The sequence below is a fragment of the Coturnix japonica genome, chromosome 2 (genome assembly GCF_054131305.1).
Source record: "Coturnix japonica strain WE chromosome 2, WE-NBRP24, whole genome shotgun sequence".
Lineage (NCBI taxonomy): Eukaryota > Metazoa > Chordata > Aves > Galliformes > Phasianidae > Coturnix > Coturnix japonica.
In genome coordinates this window covers 125,339,629-125,363,510 of record NC_140664.1, presented here as the reverse complement: position 1 = coordinate 125,363,510, position 23,882 = coordinate 125,339,629, and the positions used below count along the sequence as shown (strand labels likewise).

General features: G+C 41.3%; 2 protein-coding genes and 1 long non-coding RNA gene across 10 annotated transcripts in view; 2 read left to right on the top strand and 1 right to left on the bottom strand.

The window, feature by feature from the left end:
- MPP7 (MAGUK p55 scaffold protein 7) overlaps positions 1 to 4,003 on the top strand; it is a 134,482-nt gene extending 130,479 nt beyond the window's left edge. For 6 of the 7 annotated variants that reach the window (XM_085538781.1, XM_085538780.1, XM_085538779.1 and 3 more), the window contains one exon: positions 792 to 4,003. In XM_085538781.1, the coding sequence (XP_085394907.1) occupies positions 792 to 971 (180 nt within the window). In that variant the 3' untranslated portion in view covers positions 972 to 4,003. The remainder of the gene's footprint in view (positions 1 to 791) is intronic. The other variant, XR_014943116.1, reaches the window with a different exon arrangement.
- On the bottom strand, positions 2,414 to 23,079 carry LOC146762149 (uncharacterized). The gene is made up of 3 exons (XR_014943121.1): positions 22,936 to 23,079; positions 12,158 to 12,328; positions 2,414 to 3,319 (listed from the first exon to the last, which is right to left on the bottom strand). It is a non-coding gene; the product is annotated as an uncharacterized LOC146762149 (long non-coding RNA).
- Positions 23,069 to 23,882, top strand: part of ODAD2 (outer dynein arm docking complex subunit 2) — a 70,213-nt gene continuing 69,399 nt past the window's right edge. For both annotated transcript variants that reach the window (XM_032443056.2, XM_015853222.3), the window contains exon 1: positions 23,069 to 23,121. The gene's annotated coding sequence lies outside the window, so the exon portion shown is untranslated. The remainder of the gene's footprint in view (positions 23,122 to 23,882) is intronic.

Sequence of the window (23,882 nt, the reverse complement as noted above, 5' to 3'; positions counted from 1 at the left end):
CTTACTGTGTGTGTGACTTTTCGTACTCATATACAAGTTGTTATTTAGGAATTATTATATTCTTTTTTTAATTTGAGTCATGAGCAGTGTCACAGAGATGGATAGTTGAGATAAAGCAGATACAGATACGTATTGCCTCTTTATTTCTGTGACTGTGTCTTTGTAGGACATGCTTTTGAAATACTGTGGCAATAACACTGTGTAACAATACTTTCTGTCATCTATAAAATGTAAGAGGAATTCATTCTTAAGAGTAGTCTTCAGGACATTGTTTAGTAAGGACCGTTTTACTCATAGTTGTGTCATCAATTGAATTCCTAAGATTTGTTCCCTCACCAGACACGAACAGAAATGTACCCAACCAGGCCCAAGTAAGACTAACCAAGGCACAGGAAGACAGCTCCTGCCAGGCTTTTAAAAGAATACAGGCTGCCTCATAATATATCATGTGCTAATAGCAAGCTGAGAATTAAGTAATGAAACCCTAAGGGCATCATCAATGTAAACAGCTAGAAATGTTTTCTACTGGTGCTGCTAACAGAAGATGGCTTGAAATTGCCATGCAGTGACCAAGTGTGTTATTGCAAGGGGAAGGATGAAAGAATTGTCTGTTGAGCAAACTCTGCTTGTGGGAGTGTTCTCTGAGATTATCTGGAAGGGTCATTTCTCTTGGTTTTTTTTTTTTCAATCAAAAGTCCAGTTTCCATTTCCATAGGCAAGTAGTTTCACATTCACTGTGGAATTAGTTGATGTTTCTGTGGACTGACTATTACCTTCATTGATCTTGTTAGGAAGAAGACTTTCAAGAGATGATTAAGTCTGCCCAGGTGATGGAGAGCCAGTACGGCCACCTCTTCGATAAGGTGATTGTCAACGATGACCTCGCAACAGCCTACAGTGAGCTTAAGGCAACCTTTGACAGACTGGAGACTGAGACCTTCTGGGTTCCCGTCAGCTGGTTGCACTCATAGCGTTTCCCATTCACAAGGCAGCCAATGCGTCCCGATCCAAATGTGTGCGTGGTTAGGCAATACTTAAGGGCCATTTTCTTGGGAGGAGGGCTTTCTAACTCTACCTGAGCAGCAAGTGCACTCTTCACGTACTTGGCACTGGTCTTGTTTTCCTGTGTTTTCATCCTCCTGTTCACAGTTCTGGGACAGTCATGTGGAACCGAAGTCTTACTGAGCTCAGTAAAGCGAGCTAATGCTCATGTAACAAAACTGCCAAATGTCTCTCTCACTTGTACGTCCATTTCCAAGGTAAGCTTTTTTAATGGAGAGTCTGCAGAAGATAGTAATTAATACTGGAGATCAGCACTTTGGTGGTTCTAAGTATAACTGCTCTCGTAAAAAGCACATCAGCACTTGGAAGTTATTATCCTTTAAGTGCTCGAGAGAACTGAAATAGGCAAAAGTGACCAACGTTTTTATGGGGAAGACATCTTATGCACAGCAAGATAAGTGTTTTTACTTTCCTAGATTTGAGCCTTGTCTTACATGTACAGAGCGACTGCAGTATTCCCTTGCACTTACCTAGTCATGAAAAGAAAGATGTATTCAGTGGCTCAGTTGTGAAGATCCCTCCTGTGAGCATGCAGGGATTGAAGGTATTTTCATGCATGCTTTGTGGCACAACAAAGAGAACTCATGGGAATATTTATTTAAATAGGGTTACTATGTATATAACTACAAAGTCTATAGGATTAATCATCTGTAAAATGGGTGACGAAGCAGTATGAATAGCAACCAAGTAAAGAGTAATTTTTTTTTTCCTTTAAATTGATATCAAGATTTTTTAGCATCCCTTAGAACAGTTTTCCCTTCAGAATTGGTGAGGATACCGTGGAGATCTGGGAAGCAGTTGCAATAAGTCAGTTCTTTCCATTGTTTGGTATGTAGCGGTACTTGTTTTGATAGTGTAACAGACATCTTGTCTCCATCCAGGAACAAATTAATGCTGTAGTCCTCATTAAAAAAAAAATATCTCCATCAGTGGTCCAACATAGTTGGAAACCTCATCTTGATGTGGCAGTGTAAGCAAATGTATCATAGATGATGTATTTTAATATAGATAACTTGGTATTTTTCTTTCTTTACTACTGATATGCAGGAAATGAGTACATCTGTAAAGACCAAGTAACACCTGTGTGTTGTGTTGTGAATGTGTCTGTAAGTAAAGAACGTGCATAGGAGCTTGTAAATTCAGGTCATCACATCTGTGGCATTCAAACAGGAAACAGTTATTTCACGTTAATCTGTAAAGAGAATGTAGATGTCTTGTTTCAAGGAAAAAGAATTTAGTGAAACTTTATATATTTATGGAAGGCTTGAAAAGGGATGTTAAGTTTTTAAATTTCTTGTCAATGTGATCATTTATTAAACAGATTACAAAGACTGTAATTCAAAACACTGTCTCTGTAAACTGAGCTCAACATTCCATGTAAATATTTTATTTCAGTTCACGTGCTGATAAAGCCATCAGATTCTGCAGTTTTATTTTATTATGCATATTTAATTTGTGGGTCATTGCACGTAGCTTAGAGTTGTGTAAAACAAATGAAATGTAAGCAACAGCAGCAAACTCCCTCCGAGTCTGGAAATGTTTATGCAGGATTCACAGATGTACAGAATCTCAGTACGGTAAACGCTCTGTTTGAATCGCTGTTGTGTAACTTATGTCAAGATTCAACTTTTTTCGGGGGACTTAAACCTTTTTGTAACATAAGTCAAGATTCTATTGAGGTAACTGCATGTGGGTTATGTGGGTTGAGAAAATGTTTTCTATTTTTTTTAATTACTGAAAATCAGACTGTTTTTCTGGGGATCTGGAATTGGGTGCCTGCTTGCCTTTGCCTTTGTTTGCAAAGAACTGAGTGCCCTCACCACCTCTTCTTAACAACAGCTCGGAGAGGGCACTCTGCATCCCTCGGGACCTGGCCACTTCCCACCTCAAGGAGGACCTCTCAACACTGCTTCTGACCTGCAGTGTATCAGAATACTGGTGTAGAATAACTCTCCCAAAAGGGACCTGCTTTTCTCTTTAAGAAAGAGGTGCTGGAATATTCTGCAAAGTCCTTGTCTGAAGCAATCCTGCATGCTGTCTATCTTGTCTTTTTAAAAAGATTGCAGTTCCCATTCCTGGGTCGATGCAGCTTCAGAGAACGTTCTGCAGCACTCTGTGCTGGGCAGTCATGGGCAGCGCTGTGCTGTGCTGCCTTCATGGGGAGGCTGCTGCATCCCTGCAGGCGCTTCGGAGGCGGAGAGGCAGATGGCTGCCTGCCCTGTCTGCGGGCCAGGAGCCGAGTCCTGAGTTGTAACACCTGCAAAGGAAGGGAATCACAAAAACATAAATCCTGTGGAGCAAAACGTGCACACAGTGAGAGGTGGTGTTAGCTAAATCACTAGATTGCTCTTGAAAATCAATGTTATTGCAGTGGTTGCTTCCAAAAGTGAAAAAAAAAAAAAAAAAAAAAAGAAAAAAAAGAAAGCTCTGGGCTCTGCAAGGCAGGCAGGGATGATGTAAGTTCAAGGCAGAAAGATGTCTCAGCCCACCAGTTCTGACAGCACAAGACCTGCTCCAAGTGCACGTGCTGAACTGTTCTGAGGTTCCGTGGGGAGGGCTGTGGGCTTCTTTTGACTCCTAACACTTGGGAATAAAGATGACTCAAGGTGGTTTCAATATTCCACATATTCGAGTTGTGCTGTGTGGGTTTTTAGGGAAATGTGTGTTTTGACGGTCAAGCCCAGATGTTTTTGTTGTGTTTTAGCTGTTTGCCATAGTCAGAAAAAGGGTAGTATTTTTTCATACTGTACCAAGCTCTGTACTTGAGTTCGCCATCAGGTCATTGCTTGATGTTGTACCTGCACTCTGGTCTCACTTCCATTATGCAAAACAATAAATTATTGATATATCACAGAAGGTGTTTTCTTCTCTGTTGTAATGTACACCATAAAACATGGGGACTTAAAAATGTGTTGACTACAAAATAAAAACTGCCTCAGAAGTTATTTTGTAGGTCTCTTATTATTGACTGTCACACCCCAGTTATCTTTAAATGGGAATATAAAGCAACCTAGAGCAATGTCTGAAATGCTTATTTTTTCATTTCTATTGGTGCATTCTCCTTGGAGACCATCAGACCGTTTCCTGTACACGCCCCACTAACCTGTTTGCTCTCCAAGGTGGGCACCTTGCAGGAGTTCAGGCAGACACTGCTGTGCTTGCAAAGCACATGGAGCAACAGCCAAAGTGTCTGCCGCGTGTGCTCACAGGTCACGGGGAAGGCTGTTCTCATTCCTACCTCTTACAGAAGTTAATACTTTAACTAAGTTGCTTTTTGCACTGCCTTACATCTTTTCCAGGAGTAAAAGCCCAACACATGCTAGGATTAGAGAGAACGCTTTCAAGCCCCTTCTGTTTTGTTTCAGTGCAGTATTCTGCATTTCCCACATGTATTTAGGTTCAGGTTTCTCCTGTGCATGCAGAATTCTTTCCTCAGTAAGGCTAGTATTGATTTTTTGTGGGTTGTTTTGAAGGATGAATCGTTTCTTCAGAGATTTACAATTAAAACTATAATCTGAGTGCATTTTTGCTACTGTGGTTTCTACAGTCGTTCCCCACAGGAGTGAGAGTTTTCTGCGTATTAATGTTTAGAATAACTTGTACTGGCAACTTACCCAAGATGCTCTCAAAGTCATTAAGTATTTATCATGTATTACCATGATCAATGTGTGACAACAAGCATTCAATAGAAAAAATGTCTGAAAGCAAAGTTAAAGGAGCACAGTGTGTGTTGGTTGTTTGAGAGTTCTGGCACATGTTAATGGCTAAAGGTTTCAGCAGAAGCATACACAAAAACATTTGGAAACAGTTAAAGTCTGGTCTTAAATTTTGTCTTATTTTAAATGACAGTACAAATGAGAGCATTTGGAGCTCTATGCATCTGGGTGCTTTTTCCCTCTCGGTGTCTTTGTCTGAAATAGAAGTTGGATATTTGGAAGACTGCATGGAATGAGTTTGCATCTCGATGATAAAATACTGTAGCATATGGTGTAGCTGACACCCAAACTTTAACAAAGAGGGTGAACCATGATTATCAGCACTTTGTTTGGCATCTGTATTAGTGGGACACATACGTTTAAACAAACACTTGTAGATTTGTTGGCACAAAGCTGCCAGCTACACATTTCAATACGAGAATAAATACCTCCAGAGCTCCCAGGAGGGTTTCAGCAGCACAAAAAAATATTTGAAAACTCCTTGATAAGAAATAAAATGTAGTTACAGTTTCTCTTATAACTATTTATTCTTTTAGGAGTCATACTGATATTCAGGAGTTGACCCATGTTAGAGTAACGGAACGCCTGACATAATTTTCCAGTGAAGCTTAGATTTGTGGTTTACCAAAGAGGTCACCAGTGTCTGATAGGATCACATTCAGACTTCGGGAAGAGTTTGAGGGATTTCAGTGCATGTTGTAAAGGCAGCAGATCAGTGGTATGGTAGAGAGAGGGTCTGGGAACATTACCGACGAGGGCACCGTGCTGGGAACCATCTCTGTTTTGTCAGTTGCTGGATGAGGAGTTTAGTGAGCTGGCTGCTAATGCTCTGTGGTTTCTCTTCCCTCTTTGGTAAATATAAACAAGTGCCAGTAGATCTTTACAGGTAAGCAAAGCCAAAATTAGTTTGGAGGAACTGAAATGTACCCAGAAGTAGTACTGTTGGTTGATGAGGCAGTTGCTGTTTTCTTCTCATTTTGTTAACTTTTACAGAAACAGTACAAATAGCGCAGCTTTAACAGAAACTCACCAAACTGTGCTTAACTGTAGCAATGGCAATTCTGTTTTTCCTCATGGCCTTGTACAGATTTAGTTGAATAATCTCAGTAATTGATGCATCCTTGGAAACGGTGAGGCTCCAACAGTTGGACATTTTGTCAAGCGACATTTTTTTACTTATCTCCCAGTGGACACTGACAGCAGTTTGTTTCTGAACCAAAGAGGTGAAAAGATTGACCCAGGCAGAGAGCACGTGAGCTGTGTTTTGTCCCATGGAGATACAAAAGCTCTGGATTCATAAGAGCAATGTGGGATGAAACAGGCCACAAGTGACCACTCCACAGAGCCCTTCACTCTTCCTGAGAGCTTTGCATACTGTGTATGGGTGATGCTTTCCCATTAAACTTACTGTGATACAGCTTCCAGAGGCTTGTTCCCAAACGAAGGCTGGCCTGTGTAAGGCACTGTATGAACATGGGAACAAAAGGTAGGCTCTGGTTCAGCAAGCTCACTAAAACAGAGACAACCAGTCTTTGGGGGCCAGCAAGAGGCTTCAAAGTGATGCAGTGGATGCAGCCCTTCACAAAGATGACGCCAGAGGCTGTGTGGGTGCAACAGGACAGGCAGGTGGGATCCAGCACCTCACAGAGAGTCAGAGTGCTGTGGGCTTCTGCAGGTTTTCACTGCTGGGTGCAGCCCAGGCATGGTTGGGATGGCAAGGCTGTGGGCTGGGCTGCATTTGTGCGGGCTGTGCTGGGCCACGCAGCTGTTCAGAGCCACAGCACTGGGTCAAGGCTCCTTTCCATTGATGGTACAGATGAAGTCCCATTTGCAGCCCTGGCTGCTATGAGGAGTAAAGCACAACATTTCTTTTTTTGTGTGTGCTTTTTTGTTTGTTTTTCTTGTTATTTAAGACTGGCCTGAAAGTTTTGTTATTATCGGTGCTATCTGGATAGTATGAAAGAGCAGCCTCACTTATTGGCCCTACTGGAGCATTACTCCAGATGTTTTTCTTTACACAGCTGTTAAGCAGGAAGTAGAACCAAAACCAAAGATTGATTTGAACCATTGTTTTGTCAAAAAACAGAAACGAAGCTGAATTATTATCTTCTTGTGACTTCATTGAATTCAGATCATCATTGGCCACAGCTGGATCCAACCCAAACTCAAAGCAGATCAATAAGCGCACAGACTTGCACTGCATTTCTGAAGAGGTGAGACTTGAGGGCCATGAGCCTGCATCTTGTAATGACTGCAGCAAACGTTACCCCTATCTATGCCAACATCAACTCTATTTTATTGTGTGTTGTGCTTGTGTGCATACATATGCATATGTGTGTATTTATCAAGCGCTGCAGTGTGTACCAAATCGCTGTGTTGGAAAAGGCAGGTTTTCAGCAAACTGCTTATTGCTTAATTGGGAGATTAACAGAAGAAATACAACTATTTGATGAAATAGTGAAATTTCAGCAAATAGAGCAGCAGTTCTACTTACTCAGGCCTTGCACATATCCCCGGCAGCATAGATTTTTACATTTCAAACCCACTGTTTTTCCCCTATTTTGTGAAAGTCAAAAGAGCTTGATTGAATGCAGACTACAAACGTGTTTGCTACAAACCTAGTTAAACATGAAATCTTGCTGGGATTAGCTTAATTGTTCTCTAAATAAAAGGGCTTCTTTGTACACAGACCACAATTTCGAGCATGCCAGATAGAGAAATGTGAAGCTGTCAGAAGATGTGGGATCTGTTGGTATAGGAGTACTGCTGGGCTGCCTGTTGCCTTTCCTGCGATGCTGTGGTGTAAAACACCACCCCACAGGTTTCGTTTTACAGCAAATAGTCTCTGTGGTGGCATCTTGTGGGAACAGAGCTATCAAGTTCTATTTTCTCTTCAAACATCCATCCAACTAACATGTATACCCTCCTGAGCCGTGCTCCCCGTTGCCAATGGGCCAGGCTCAGACCAGGGCGCTGCAGCCCTTGGGCCAGAAGGGCAGCTATAGAGTCATGGACTGTGCCCGTGTTCAGAAGTGGAGATACTGTTTCAGATAAGAGTCAAAAATTACTGAGTAAGAGAGGAAATACTATTTTGTTTTTAATCTTCTGAAGTTTATTTGACACTTCTAATTTTCGGACACTATTAATATGGTTGCAAATTCTTCTGTTTTTCTTCGGGCTGCCTGAAGACAAGAATTGTCGTAAGGAATTTATTCTTTGTATAAATGTCATCCCAAAAGTTCCCATCACCCAAAGCTACCAGGTCAAGCAAGTAAAGACATTTCTGTGACTTTTCAAGTCACAGACCCACCCACTGGGTCCTGGGAAGTTCACGGTTGTACCCATGTTGTTGACTGGACAGCTGCATCCTCAGCCCTGAGCTTCCCTCATGTTCACAGGCAGACTTTCTGTAGGAACTCCCTGGTTGTTCCCAATGACAGCCACTTGTCTATCACAACTCCCATGGAAAACACATGAGGCCAGATTCTCCCTAAATCTGAGACTGGTCACTCTGAGCAAAGAGAGGCAGCCGTACTATGCTGCTCCCTGTGCAGCTCAGCTCCAGCAGTGGTTCCTTGGCTGAGGTTAATTGGTGTCATGTAAAGTCCTTATGGATCCTCACGGTTCCAGTGCTCAGGATTGATGAGTCTTCCTTCTCTTTCAGCATCTTGAGAATAACTTAGAATTATTATTATTTTTTTTTCATGCTAATGCAACTCCCTCTCTTCCTGGTAAATTACCTCATTTTGTGTTGTTGGAAAGTGCTTAGTCTGGATTGCTTCACTGCACATATCTGATGGCTGCTGCTGCTTTCTGTGTTAGGGGTGTGGGACAGGGATGAAATATCGGCAGATACCTGACACCACTTCAAGCCCTAAATAAGCGACAGTAGGAATTCCTTCTATAGTTCGGCTCATCTGCACCATTCAGAAACACGAAGCTGGTTATGCAGTTAAGTGCAAAATGGAGAAGATGGCGGAGGATAACAAGAGCGGTGCTATTGAACTTCGTTGGGAAGTTTCATTTTGATTTTAACAGAATCAGGGTTTTACCTCTGGTCTTCCTGTGCCTGGGAAATGAGGAGTGATCTTCACTTAGAAGCTGCTGTAATCTGTTGCCAGGCCTGGCTGATGTACTGCCCAGCTTTGTGCTCACTGTGTGGTCGCTGTGATCACCGCCTACGATGGGCTGCAGCTGAGGGCTCCCCCGGGTGCAGGGACTGGCACTGGGGCCAGCAGCAACGATGGTCAATAGTTGAGTGAGCCAACAGATGTGGGAAGCTGCTTAGTTATTATCTTTGGATCATTGCCTGGCATTCACTCGTGGGTGCACCATCCCTGGAAGCACTCAGGGCCAGGTTGGATGGGGCCCTGGGCAGACTCATCTGGTGAGGCAAGCCCTGCTCATGGCAAGGGGTTGGAACTGGGTGGGCTTTAATGTCCCTTCAAAGCTAAGCCATTCTATGATTAGAATCTGGGTGTGGATTCAAATAAATCCCAATATGAAAACAATAATGAATTTGATGGGAAATACACTGAGACTTCCCTGCACTACCCAGTGTAAATTGCAGGGTTGTGCTAAGCAGGCTGGCATGCCCTGTGCTGCTCAACTCCTCCAGTGCCACAATTCCTTTACACCTATGGCATGTCCCTGCCCTACCTTCTCAAATGCTTCTAACTGCTCTCAGGACAGAAGCCACAATTCACCCCCATCGCTGAGCACCCAGTGCAGAACTCACCAAAACAGAATTTCAGAATTAATCTTAATTAACTTTAACCCTTAAGGATTTCCTTGTGTTGCTGTGCACACCTGTGAGCTGCTGGACACATGTTGGGACACCGGTACTGTTGGCTGTCCCTGTGAACGCACACAGCCTGCTCTGCCCGCCAGCTGGGCTCAGCTCCAAGGGCACGGCCCTGCAGAGTTCAACTTGTAAATCGCGTATCTTGTTTTTTCGTTATATTTCTGTGTAATACTTTCCAAACTCTTTTTTATTGTTGTGTTCCACAGTTAAAAAGCCACCTGGATATTCCTGCTCTCTTTTTTTTTTTTTTTTTTTTTTTTTTTTTGAAGCTATCTCTAAGCCTTTCTGCATGTTTTTGCAATGTGTAAGGCAGAGCCAGACGACAGCGGCTTCAGAAGACTTGTACAGCTGGTGGCTTTTTGATGATTTCATTTCACAACACTTTTGGAATAAACGTGGGTATTAACGAGAACAATGAGCAACATGTCAGCTGTACGGGATATAAGCGATCTGTTTTAGAGAAATATTAACACTTTTGTCAGTGCGGTTTCACCTGTGCATCATTCTGCTACAGCAGAGTAAAAACCAGAGCCCAACAGATGTATGGTAAGTACACAAGTGGGGTGAAGCAAGGAAATATCATAAATCGTCTGCACAAGTACATTCTGTAAATGCTTTAAGGAGCAGCAGATGAGAATACATCCAGGTGTTCTTCGAGCCCTGCTGGCTGGTTAAAGGGAGCAGTGAGGAGCTGAAGTAACAGCACTGAGATCCATGAAGATGGACACATGTGGCTGGGATTACATAGAAGGAGCACAAAAGGAGCAGACTCCTCATCCATGGAATGACAGAGGACAGAGGCTGTGAATCCTTACAGCATTCTCCGAGTAGAAGTAGTGGTGGGGAATCTCCATAAATGCCTTGTTACACAAGAAATAAAATCTTATTTATCTAAAGTCAAACAGTCCCTGCTCCCCTGAATACAAAAGGAGAGATACAGAAAGCTGATGGCATGCGGTGCTCCTGCCAGCTCTCAGCAACACCGAGGGTTGTCACCAATAGCAAAATGTGGAGTGCTCAGAGAGGGCAATCAGTTTTATGCATTTTTCAATTAATACGAAATGCTGCTCTCCCACTTCTGCTGTGCAGCCCGGGCTTTAGAATGTCAAGTATTTATTTGACATTTACAAGAGACTGCAGGCACTCATACAAATCATTTTTATCCATTTATCCATTCGTAACCACCACGCAGAGTGAATAGTTGGCTCTTTGCAGTTAGTCTCCGCACTCTGACAATTTCGCCACAGATTATCAGGAATTCTATTAATACTGCAAGGTGGAAGCACTGTTCACCAAGTCTGTTATTTTACTTCTGAAAATACATCTCTTTTCTTATAAATCTGGTATAAATAGGCCAGCTGACAAGCATCCCAGAAGAACAGAATACACTCGGAATAGTGAGATCCGAACTGACGTATTTTTGGCAAAAAAAAAGTTATCCAAGCTGTATCTGTCTGAAAGTTTAAAAATAGGAGCCTTTGTCATCTGTGGCAGGAGAGGCCAGGTTGAGCCATGATTGATGTCACTCGAAAGAACGCTGTAAGCTTAGAGAATGACATCAGAATCATCAGAATTTAGGGAGATTTAGAGCGTTCCCTGAAGCCAGGGTGCTGGGATTCTGGACGAGACGCTGCGGATGATACACAGCGTGCTGCTAGACAGCAGCTGTACAGAAGCCAGGAGCCACGGTGCTTTCAGATTACACTTATAAATGATTGGTATAATTTGTTTCAGAAACATCCACTTTTAGTTAAATGTGTGTTCTGAGCCATTTGCAGTATTTCGGATTCACTGAAAGCCCTGGTTTCTCATCACAGCAGCCTGTCGCTCCCTGTCCTCTTGCAGACGCCTGCTTACACACCACAGTTTGCAGTCAGACTGCAGCATGTGTGTGTTAAAAGTACTCCTCCCAGCTCCCAGGCTAAATCCAAGCTGTCTGTTTGCCTGCTAACATGGGAGTAACAGAGCAGAGAAGGTGCGTGGATTGTGCTGAGTGCAAATAACCCTTAAATCACACAGCGCTCGCTCTGTGATGGAATGGCCAAGCATAACATGTGCCGTACGGAGCAGTGAACCCCTTTGGAAGTTTTGCACTTTTCTCCTTTGATTTCCCACCTATGGCAATTCTTTTCTCTTTAATTTTAGTGAAAATGAATATAGTTACTGTAAGTGCACAATGCTACTTAGGATTTGGTTAGTCCTGTTTTGAAATAGCTTTTAAGTGCAAAGAAAGCACACGGTGCGTCCCATTTCCAAGAAATACATCTGTACTTATTACAGTTAGAAGCGGCATCTTTTGTTACTAAAAATGATAGGTTTTAGTAAGAGAGGAGTTGTGGAGCTGCTCAGCTCTCTGACAATGCTTTGTGTAAAATCAGCTTTCACACTATGACGACTTTGTTCCAGGAAAAGATAATTGTGCAAGCTACTCTGCAAGTAAAGCTTCTTTGTTTGCTGCTTGTTTGCACATGGCTACCAGTAGCTGTCATTGAGTTGTGCACACTGTGCTCATTCCTGCTCTGAGGAGCCACACGGTGGATGGATTGAAGCCAGTAATTACCTGTGTAGTTCTCACCTGTGGTACTGTCCCTGTGACTCTCCAAGCCAAGGAAGGAACCATGGGGGGACCTCCTGTGCACCACATTCCGGCCGGTAGAAGAGATAGTGAAGGGAAGAGGACGCTGGAGGGCTGTGAGCAGTGAGGGGGAAGGAAACATCTCAAACTTGTTCTTCCTTGTACCTAAAACTAGAACAGCAAATGTCAGGCTAAATACAGAGAGAGCATTTGTGAGCAACGCTGTTTAAGATACTTCTGCTAACCTGAGGATTGGGAACATTGCTGTTCAGCACGTGTCTGGCCTTGCAGCATGTCGCTTTTTTAAGCTTTCAAATGGAGATATTATATCACAGCCCGAACAGTCACTGACGCCATTAATGAATCAGTACTGTGAGTACATGTCTATTTTTACTGCCTATATGCAAAGCAATTGTTAGGAATTCAATGGACACTGTGTATTTTCCCCACAGTCTTAACACTGTACAGCAGGAAGAGAACACTAAAAATACTGCGCTGCTCTGCTGGTGAAAGTTGAATAAGATACATCAGACACTTTACTGAAAATACGTCTAGAAGTGATGCATGACCCTTCTGTTTACTCTCAAAATAAAACAGGATGGTTTATGTAATGATAAAGGAAAAATGTATAGCACTTATATACACAGCTAGCCATATATCAAGAGGAAAAAGGAAAAAAACCACAGATTTCATGAAAAAAAAAAAAAAAAAAAAAAAAGAGAGAGACCAGGAAAGCATTCAACTTTGCAGATTTCTATTGTATAAATATCATTGTTGGCTTAAATATACTTTGTCTGTCACTCTTCAATCTTACATGCTCTAATCAAATGCCATGGAGAATTGTGATTTCTTATAAGCTTACCATTTATTTACTTTGTTTACCATATTTTATCAGGAAAATTCTCTGTCCCCCCATTAGATAATCATGGCTTTGTGAAGCGTTACGTTTGCAAGTGTCTGTTCCATGTAACTAGAAGAATCCTAAAATCCTTGAGGATTCTTTAGGAAAAGACCTCTCGGATCACCTAGTCCAATGCCAGCCCATCCCCTCCGCACCCAACAGCCACATCTGTATAGGCTTCTTGAACATCCCTCCCTGGGCACCTCACTCCAAAAGAGGTGTGCTCAGTTCCACCATAGGCATTAGTTATGTCAGTGAACAGAAAACTGCATGAGTTTTTTCTTGCAGTCCTTGTGATCATATACCGAAATGGAAAAACTGTTATTTGTTTCCTACATTTTGTTTATTTGAGATGCAGCCTGTGTTTTTGTTGGAGCACAGAGCCGCACACTCAGGATGCTCACAAGGAACCGAAGATGAAGTTCAGGCAATCCAAATCCTCAAAAGCAATTCAGAATACCTCTGCTTGACAGACTGTAAAACTTGAATTCCCTCGGCTCCGTCACTTTGGTCCAGTCAATCTGCTGAGTGCCAGTGCTTCAGTTTCTCTGAACTACCAGCTCCAGCTTCTTCTAAACCCCAGGAAGGACAGTTCTGAAGGTGTTCCCTTTACACCACGTACTCTGGCATCTTCCTGGCCACCCCACAGTGGTCTCTGGGACCCAGCCGGGCTTTCCAAGGAAGCCACAAGCCTTGAAGCATTTGGGTTCCTGTATAACCCAGAGCCACGACTTCACTGTCCTCAGCTCCGATCTGCTTTGTAGGCACGCTGTGGCCACTTCATCAGAAAGCAGCACACTATTTTGAGGTGCATCTAAATATGGTCTGCACTCAGTCTCAAGTGCAAAATACAAATTTAACCAGAATATGGAGAAGGAAGAATGGCCACATTGTCTATACTCTTATCCATATGGCAGACGGGAATAAGTGCGTTCCACTTCCAGATAGAAAAACAACAAAAATGCTGAACTTCAATGCGAAGTTTAGACACAGGGAGATAGATAGGAATCATTTTTTTTTCCCCTGAAGATCACGCTAGTCCATCTCCATTTGGAGTACTTAATTCCACTTTTGCTTACTTTAAGCTGAATGGAAGTTTTGTACCAAATTAGGGCAGCTGAGTCCTTCCACACAGAGAAGTACTGAGCTCACTGGGTAATCTTCTGTTGTGTTGCCAAACCATACAGCAATCACACTGAGGATATGGATGGAAGAAAAGGTGCCCTGCACAATAATTCTGTAGTGGAATCACCACTGATTACAGAGAGGATACTTTATGGGTAGTGGTAAATTATGAGGTTTCTCTGGTAAGTGAGAACATTGATTTACATGAGTAATGCAAAGACTAGCATGTAAGCTGAACTCAGACTTTCGCCGTCAGCCCTAACACATCTATTTATACCACAGATTTGTGCTTAGCCACTTATATTTAATTACAATCAGTTGTGCTGCCTCCATTTACTGTGTTTACTGAGAATCACATTCCTGAGGTCAAACGCAATGACAGTTACACCGTAGGTATTTGAAGACATGCTTTGCCGTATGTTCTGCACATATCTGAGGTCAGATTCTCTTTCTGGAGAAGAAAGGATGAGTACAATTCATCAATGCTTCCCTGCCTGAACACTTTTACACACACCGATATCACACAATGCAGTGCTGAGCAGAGATCACCAGAGCAGCTCAGGAAGAACCAGCCTGGGTAAGGGGAGCGGCTTCACCACATCGCTTAGTGTCACATTCTGTCTCATTTACTCCGTTTCTTAGCAGAGTAAATCAGCTTTGGCAAAGCACTGCACAAATAGGCTCGCCTGCTTCCAGGGCATGAGCAAGCTCTGGCACCAAGCTCTGCACCGCACTCCCTGTGCAGTACAGCACATCCAGCAAAGGACTGCTGCTTAAAAAAGTTTGCAGATTGGAGTCCTTACATCCTGTTCTGTGCTCGTTTAATGGTACAGAACTTTTTGAGCACTTCACCGTCACTGCTTTTAATGTAGTGGTGCTTATTAACAAAAATATCGAAAAAATACAACGTTGTAGAATCGATCACTCCAGCACAGCATTTTGTGCTTACGCAATTAAATACACTTCTATCTATCTCCCTAAATGACAGACAATCACAAGAATTCTTCAGGACCTCCTTCCCAGCTGCTTCTGACCATGTCATACAATGACCACCCTTACTTCCAGTGCAAAAGCCTTTACAAAAACCACAATGAATCACAAAACTTTTAAGCTGAAAACTCAGACAAGATATTCAATTAATATAACTACATTCTCCTCCAGAAAACCATAGATACGAGGTGATTTGAAAGTCTGTTAAAAACAGTTTTACTGTCTGCTGTCTGACTTTATTGCTGATGGGCAAATTTTCACCCCACTAAATCCACGGACACCGATGGCAGTGGGAGCAGATACTAAAGCCTCGCGCTGTATGATTTTCCAGCAGGGACAGAATCTCTTTTCAAACCTGAGCAGTGATTTCAAACCAACCCATAAAACAGTCCTGGCACCACAATCAGCGACCTTTACAATACTACAGCAATAGATGCTAGCTTGATATTCCAGGAAAACTGACGCTCAAAATATTCAGTGCTGCTCTTCCCAACTCCAAGCAAAGCCCATGTGCTGGCATTCTGAAAAACTGGCAGTTCCATCCCCTGAATTTTACAGCCTGAGTTGAAAGCTTGCTGGAAATCCACAACTTTTGGGGGGGGAAATAAAAAAGATTTTAAAAAGCCTGAAATATTCATTTATGGATAAATTTGGTGTAAAAAGAATAGAGGGCTTTGAAAAACACCTCTGCTTGAACTAAAAAAATCAATGAAGATGTAACAACTTTTTCTATAAAAATAAAATATGAGAGAACTTCAGATCCTCTAAAACCATCATAATGACTCTAAATTTCAACTAAAACACTTGATTTTCTGCAGTTACTACAAGAAGTAGTAGTGGAAAAAAGCAAGAGGAATAAATGTACCCAGATGGAGGACGCTAATATCCATGGCATAGATCTTGAGAATAATACCAGAAAATTGGCTGAATTAACTGTATCAGAATGTACACTATGCAAGAAGACATATATATGTAACACGCAGTTCTGTTTTTCTCAGTAAAAATAATTTTGATAAAAAGAAGTTTCCTCCCCAGTTTGAACTTCTACTGGAAATGGGTTTGGAATGGAGTTACTCCCACACATATAATGTGTATTTTTCGTCTTCACATTGACTGAAGATGTCAGGATTGTGAAATATAACCTATGGACTTGAGGGTTGGTTTTATTTTATTTTGTTTTGTTCAGTAGTTTGCAGAACATAATCACAATGAAGCAGAAGCTGAGATGATAAACTATTTTTCTACCAGGCGCTGGATTAACGTTCAGTGTTGCAACAACCAGCTTCAGTTCCACATTATCTTTACAGCCAGTTGCTGCTCAAACCCTGTAGCGATTTGGCTTTATTCTGACTTGCGCTCCTCTCACTATTTCACATTTTCCCGTATAATATTACCATATCACCATAAATGATAGAAGCAGTCTCTTCAAAACCTGTGATTGCTCCGGGGTGCTTGAATTTCTGCCTTACAATGACCTACAAAGAGGGGAAAGAGCCCTGATGTCTTTTCTTGGCCTTTTTTTTTTTTTTTTTTTTTTTTTTCTGATTATATAGTGGGAAAAATGATTTGAAGTTTTTATTTCTTTATTTTTAAGTTACTTTCCTATGGACTATGCAGGGAATTATCCAGAACAGTAACTCTGCGCTGATGATTGCTTAGAGAGTGAACTGGGACTATCACTGTGATAACTGCAAGATAAATACCCAAAAAGGATCATAGAATCATAGAATTGCTCAGTTTGGAAAAGACCTTAAAGATCATTGAGTCCAAACATGACCTAACTATACTATTCTAACTAACAACCCATTGCTAAATCATTTCCTTGAGCACTGCATCCAAATGGTTTGTAAACACATGCAGGGATGGTGACTCAACCACCACCCTGAGGAGCCTATTCCAGCGTTTAACAACCCTTTCTGTAAAGAATGTCCTTTCTGTACTGAGGTGCCCAAAACTGAACATGGTACTCAAGGTGAGGCCTCACTGAGTACAGGGGCAGGATGACTTCCCTAGTCCTGCTCACCACACCACTCCGAATACAAGGCAGGATGCCACTGGTCCTCTTGGCCACCTGGGCACACTACTGGCTCATATTCAGCTGACTGTCCATCAGCACACCAAGGTCCCTTTCCATCAGACAGCTTTCCAGCCATTCCTCCCCAGCCTGTAGGGTTGCCTGGGGTGGTTGTGACCAAAATGCAGGACCTGACACTTGGCCCTCTTGAAACTTATACAGTCAAGGTATCATTACAGGACTATGATTTTCCTCTTTTTAAAATAAGATTATGTAGTGTAGTGTCTTCTGCATGTTTATATCAGTGAGAAAATATTATTTATGAAACAGCCAAATTCTCTTTCCTGATTAATGCCGCCAAGTTAAAGCCCAACATACTTTCCACCAATACTTCTCATTTTTCCTCCAGGAAAAGAAATCCATAAATGGAGATTACTTATGACATACTATTTCTAATTTTAAAACAATCCCCTTTTCACACTCTCACCGTAAAACAAACAGCCCAATCCTTTCTCATTTTTCTCCCTTGAAAAGAGGAGAGAATATTTAAAAACCAGCAGGAAAGCAAAAGGCATTTGGGCATCTAAGTAGCATTCACTTGCAAAAGATTATGTTTGAATGTAGAAAACACCCTTCAATCATGGCACGAAACACACTGGTCTACAGCACTCCTCTATCAAGTTATTTCCAATGTCTGTAACCACAGCCTAAACACAGTAACTAACAGTATCAAGAGGTAGCAATTTTGTTTCCTGCATTTTAAACTAATTCCCAGATCTCTGTTTAACTGAGCAGATCGCCAAAGCCTTCTGGAAGCTGCAAAGGTGAGAAAGGGTTCTAGAAGCAGGGTGCTTGATTTGGGGTTACTGCTTGGCACAGGCTGCTCAGGGAAAAAACTCTGATTTGCTTTTTGTAATCAAATCTCGACTGCTTTGGAGAACAGTGTCACTGTTGAAGTCCCATTATTATTTATAATAGAAATTAGAAACACTGATTGACATTGAAGCCTTAAAAATTTCTGTATCCTTCTGATACAGAAACCCTATTCACTTTTTAGTTATACTTCAACTAATGGACAAGTTTTAAAAAATGCTGGGTAGTTTGTCTGAATTTCCATGCTGTTAAAGTCAAAACAATTAAGTAGCTCCAGCAAAGGTACTTCATATAACCATCAGAATGCAAAGATACTTCTTCTATCTAGAAAAATATACATACGGAAAAAAAAAAGTGGAAAATGAAGCATGGAAGAATAGATCAGAAATGTGACGAGAAATGGCCATTAATCTTTTCTACATAGAAAGGGCTGCACTGCTACACAAGGAAGTGAAGGTGCTGTATGGAACCAATACTTCAGTGACTCTTCCTCTACTATCAGCATTTTAAAATAAGTTACAAGTGAGACATACAGTCACATATCTGTGTTCCAGAATATCTTTCTCTAAAGCTTTTATCACTGTTATTACACGTTCACACATTTTAATAGGAGAAATGTCAAGATGAAATATTGAAGAGGATATAGTGTGGTAGTGCAGAAATTTAACAGAAAAATCGTTCAATGTAATAATTCCCCAGTAAAGTACTACTAACTCAGAAAAAAAAAGGACTGGGTTTCATTGAAAAGACATCTCCACATGGTTAAGTCTGTGACAACCTGAACCATATCTTGCTCTGATGCTACAAAAAAATATATGAAGGAATTTACTACGTGTTAAAAAATCACAGTGTTCTTACCTGGTACTCCAAATGTTGTTATGACATAGCCCCAGTCAGAAGGTTATTATACAATATTGGGTTTTTTTCTTCCAAATTATACTCAGAAATAGTCAAATACTTGGGCAAACAGAAATGAGCAAAATAAGAGAAGAAACAACTATCTAAAATAGATGGAAGCACAGGCTGGTAATAAAGTTCATATTCTGAAATATTATTTTCTTTACAGATAAAGAAACATTATTAAATCATGTTCAATCTTGGACTGTACACCATGATTCCCATCTGGAAGCCATGTCTAAAAAAGAACAGCAGCATCTCTGTTATTGTCATTGTTGGGAAAAGAACTATCCAGATACTCATCCAGAACTCCTTAACCAAAATATTTTGTTACTTCATTTTCCTTGAAGATTGTTGAAGTAACCATCTCTTTGCCAGACGCCCATGCACAAAACACCAAAACTTTTTGTTTCTTGCACTAACTCCCACTTCAAAAAATGGCTTTTTATACTTCTCTTTCATTTCAAGTGCTAAGAAACTATACTGAACAGTGTCCAATGTTTAATAAAGCTGACTTGACATCATTCTGCCTTTCTGAATCATGTAATTACATAAAAAACAAGAGGTAAGAAGGTGATCACAACACAGAAATCAGAGATGTGGTGAAAAATGAGTGGTCACATGCTTTCAAAGAATAGGTTTTAAGCATGCTTTTTTAATGAAAATGAATGTTGAAAGAAAAGATATCAACAGATTCATCATGTCCTCTCTCTTTTTGCATTCTCTCAGAGCTCTGAAGCTGAAACCCTGCAAAACACTAGTTTAAAAAGATGTAACAACAGGTTACAAACATTGAAGCTGCATTAAAAATATTCATTAACAACCCCAGGCACCTCAGTATTGCCTTTATATACACACAACAAGGTAAGTGCAACAGAACTACTAGATCTTTTCATTTCCCTTTCATTTACCTCTTCATCAAACCAGCAGAACTTTTGTTTGTTCCATGAATGTCAAAAATATGTAAATAGTTGCAACAAAAGCCAGTTAATGAGCAACCAACAGAATCTGACAAATACGAACTCATTTTCTCCCGATTTTTAACTTGTCTGACAAACTGCCCGTGAACAGCTAAACTGCTATTTAAAGGAATGAATAGATCATATTATTTACCTTGAATGGCCTTTTTATTTTATGTAAGCTTCTACAAGCGTTTTTTACAACTTGTGTTACTGTTCTACTTTAAAAGCATTCTACTGAAATGGGAGGAAAAAATACACAAGCAAAACAGGCTGCAACTCTGAGACTGTAAAAAATTTTCCTACTGCCTTTCTCTCCATGCTAACAAATTCTTCATATTACCCATTTCTTTGCGCCAGTAACTAATGATCTCATCTTTGACTAAGCTCAGGCAAACATTTCACCCACTGTTTTATTTGTCACATTAAAAATGGTGCAAATGACTACACATTTTTCACTGCATCTCTGATTTCTGTGTTTTCGAGTCACCACAAGAATACTTCCACATCTCTTATAAAATTGCTCAAAACTTGAGCTCTTGGACAAAACTTTCTAAGATGACTGTTTATAGACTTGTGCTAAGAGCACTGATAAATGAAACCCATTAAAAGCAAAAAGTGGTATTAAATAATATCCTTCAGTCTAGCTAAAGGGAGAGAGTTCCTATGTGCATATATTTTTGTAACAGCTGATAGAAGATATGACTCCTTGTCACCCAGCAAAACAAGCCTGAACACAACCAAGGAAATCACCCAGGACTTCACTACCAGTGAAATAACAGCAGCAATGACTTGTTATAGCCAACTTACATCTGATAACATGCAAAAGACTACAGTGCACAGAAACTGAAAACAGGAACAGAAATAGCTCCTATCACATAAGGGAGTGAATGAAGAGTTCTGGCATTGAAGACAGTATGCTGTATTTTCTTTCCTTTACAAATGGAACTAGATGTTGCAGGGCTAAACTGCTACATTCTGCTTCAAACCTACAGAAAGTTACTAACTCACCAGCTGCACATAAAAGTAAGGGAGAAACAATTGTTTGTATAATTCAACTATAAGACAACAACAGCCTCAAAACAAATGCAACATAGAATATAGAAGTTGAGGAACCCCAAAAGAAATGAGGATAATCAATTGCATTGAAGGGTCCTGGTAAAATAGCATTAGAAATCTGTCATAGATACTTAAGAAAAGTAACTTCACATTGAAACAGGCAAATAAAGGATACTAAGATAAACGAATAAATTGCTAGCAGAGTCTATAAGAGCTAGACTTGTTTAGTCTACTGAAGTAAAGTGTAAGAAAAAAATCTCCAGTTCAAACTGGGTGTAGAAGTGAAGGAGGAAGAATAGCTGTTGAAAATATGGTAAAGGCGCATAACCAAATAAACACAAACTAATCAGACAAGGTTAGAAACTGAGTCAGAAGAGTCGACTTCTGAAGTGTTAGAATCTCAGCAGTCTTCCTACAAGAACAGCTGAGCTACCAAGAAATAAAGGGCAGAAGTACCAGCCTCTATACACCATCTATAGCCCACTAATGCCTATTAACAGACTCCTCATTGCTGGCTCACCAGACATGTACTGCATGTTCATTTTTTAAACGTATCTGTCCCCACAGGAAGTTCCATTGCTAATGAAGCCAAGTTCCTTTTATGGTCAGTAGAGAAGCGTGCCCTGTCAGGGCAAAACATGCCATTTATCTTAGCCACCAAAATATCTTCCTTTCTCACTATTCAGTAGAACAGAGTGATCTCATTTAAGAATTCTATTTCTTCCTCCACCGACTTCTTGCTTAAAATACTTAGCTCTGTGTGAAAACTCACTCTCTTCACTCCTCACCACCCATGGTACAACATGCTTTTATTCCCTTCCATGTTTTGCTGTTTGCACCTTCTGCCTACCGATTTCAACTTTTAAATGGTCATTATCTCAGTAAAAAGAAGAGGTGCAATCCATTCTGGAAGTGCCTTAGTCAATACTGTTCAGAAAAGGAAAAATAATAACAATTGCGCTAAGTCCTAAGCCAGGCTTTTTACGATAAATGCTCTTTCATTTTCACCTAATCAAAAGATCCATTTTCTGTCTTCTCAATCTTATGCAGCGAAGCAAGAAAAGCCAATGCTATTCTTAAGTCATTATTGTGCAGACTGCATGTACTCATCTACAGTTATTGCTGGAAAGGTTCAGTAAGTAAAATGTGTATGGACAATCATCTCGATGAAAAAAATGCATTAATCCCACACTGTTATTCTTCGAGCTACATCCCCCATACATTTCCTGACCTTCCTCATTATTAGCGGTTTCCTACCCAGCTGAGTTCTCAGTTGGTAAAATAACTCTTGGCTGCATTAACTCTGTGTTGTTGGGACAGCTGTGTTCTTCTGCTGGACTGCCCTTGAAGGGATTCCTTTCCTGTGCCTTTGGAAGGTGATGAACACCAGTAAGGTGAACACAGCTTGCTAGGCTCAGCCAGGATGCTCCTGTTATTCCTCCTGGGTTGAAGCTGGCTGCCACCACACAACAGGAATTTGGCCTCACGCCTGGGGGAACAGCACTGCTTTCCTCCCCATGTCTGGGCTGCTACGTTTGGATATTTATCATTTTGCCCTTAATATGTGAGGAGGACTTTATTCAGTGGCATGGCTTACTCTCATTTCCTTTGCTTCTTTCAAGAGGCACTAATTTCACGTTATATTTTCTTTAATAAAAGAGCATTTTGAGCATAATCTGTCACACTGACTCAAGAAATAAAAATGGTCCACATTAACCTTATGAATTAAAGTTGTTTTCTTGTAATGACCAAAAGGCAGCGAAAGGTTTGACTTATACTGGCTCAACTTCAACCTACGGAGCAGTCAGTGGTCTTCCTTTAAACTGAGGTATGAAGCAGCTTTAACCAACTGAACGATTTAATTCCACGCCAAAAACTTATTCCCTCTTCCACACTTTAACATATGTCTTTAAGCACAACCTCTCCCTCTCCACGATGTGAAATTCCATCCCCTTTTTACCTCAGTTTCCCTCAGCACCAACACCGCTGCCACAGCGCCGAGCCCCGCCGCTCCCCTCAGCCCCTCCCGCCGCTGCCGCTGTTTACCCGCTGCTCCGAGTAACGGCCCTGCCGCCATAGCAACGCATCGCCTCGCTTGTGGCCCGAGCGGCGATGGCGGGGGCCGGCGCGGCTCGTCCAGGGCAAGGTATGGCCTCTGCAGGCTTGAGGGGAGGCTCTAGAACATTCTTTTAAACCCTCCATTTAAAGAAAGCAAATGGGGATAGTCAATGGGGGAGTTGTATACGTGGGTCCTTCTCGCACGTAGAGTTTGTAACAGCGGTGTCAACTTCGGGTAGAGAGTGATAAGGCAAAGGGGAATGGTTTTAAGCTCAAGGAGGAAGAGGATGCCCAGTGAGGTGGCGGATGCTCCTTCCTTGGAGGTGTTCAAGACCAGGTTGGCAACCTGCTCTGATGCCCAGGGGCCCTGGGTAACCTGTTCTGGTGCCAGATCTGCAGGCTGGTGGCTCTGCCTGTGGTGGGAGTTTGGAACTTTAAGAGCCTTGGGGCCCTTCCAATCCAAGCCATTCTATGATTCTATGAAAATGAATGTTTTAGCCCTGACAGATCTGCTGTCAGCTCCCTGGGTTACTGGTAGTGCCAGGAATTCATCAAGATGAGAAAGGGTTTTTTTTTCTCTTGTTGTTTTTTTTGTTTGTTTTGTTTTGTTTTAATTCTCTTCCCACCAGTTTTCCCTATCACTTGAAAAAATCTGTCTAGTTCTTTTCTTCAGTCCCCCCTTCAGGAATTTACTCGAAATAAAATAATCCAGTTCGTAGATATGTTTGTTACAGAATCATAGAATCATTTGAGTTGGAAGGCACCCTGAAAGACTGTCTAGTCCAACTCTCCTGCAGTGAACAAGGAAACCTACAGATGTGTCTAATTACAGCATATTGTCCTTATCAT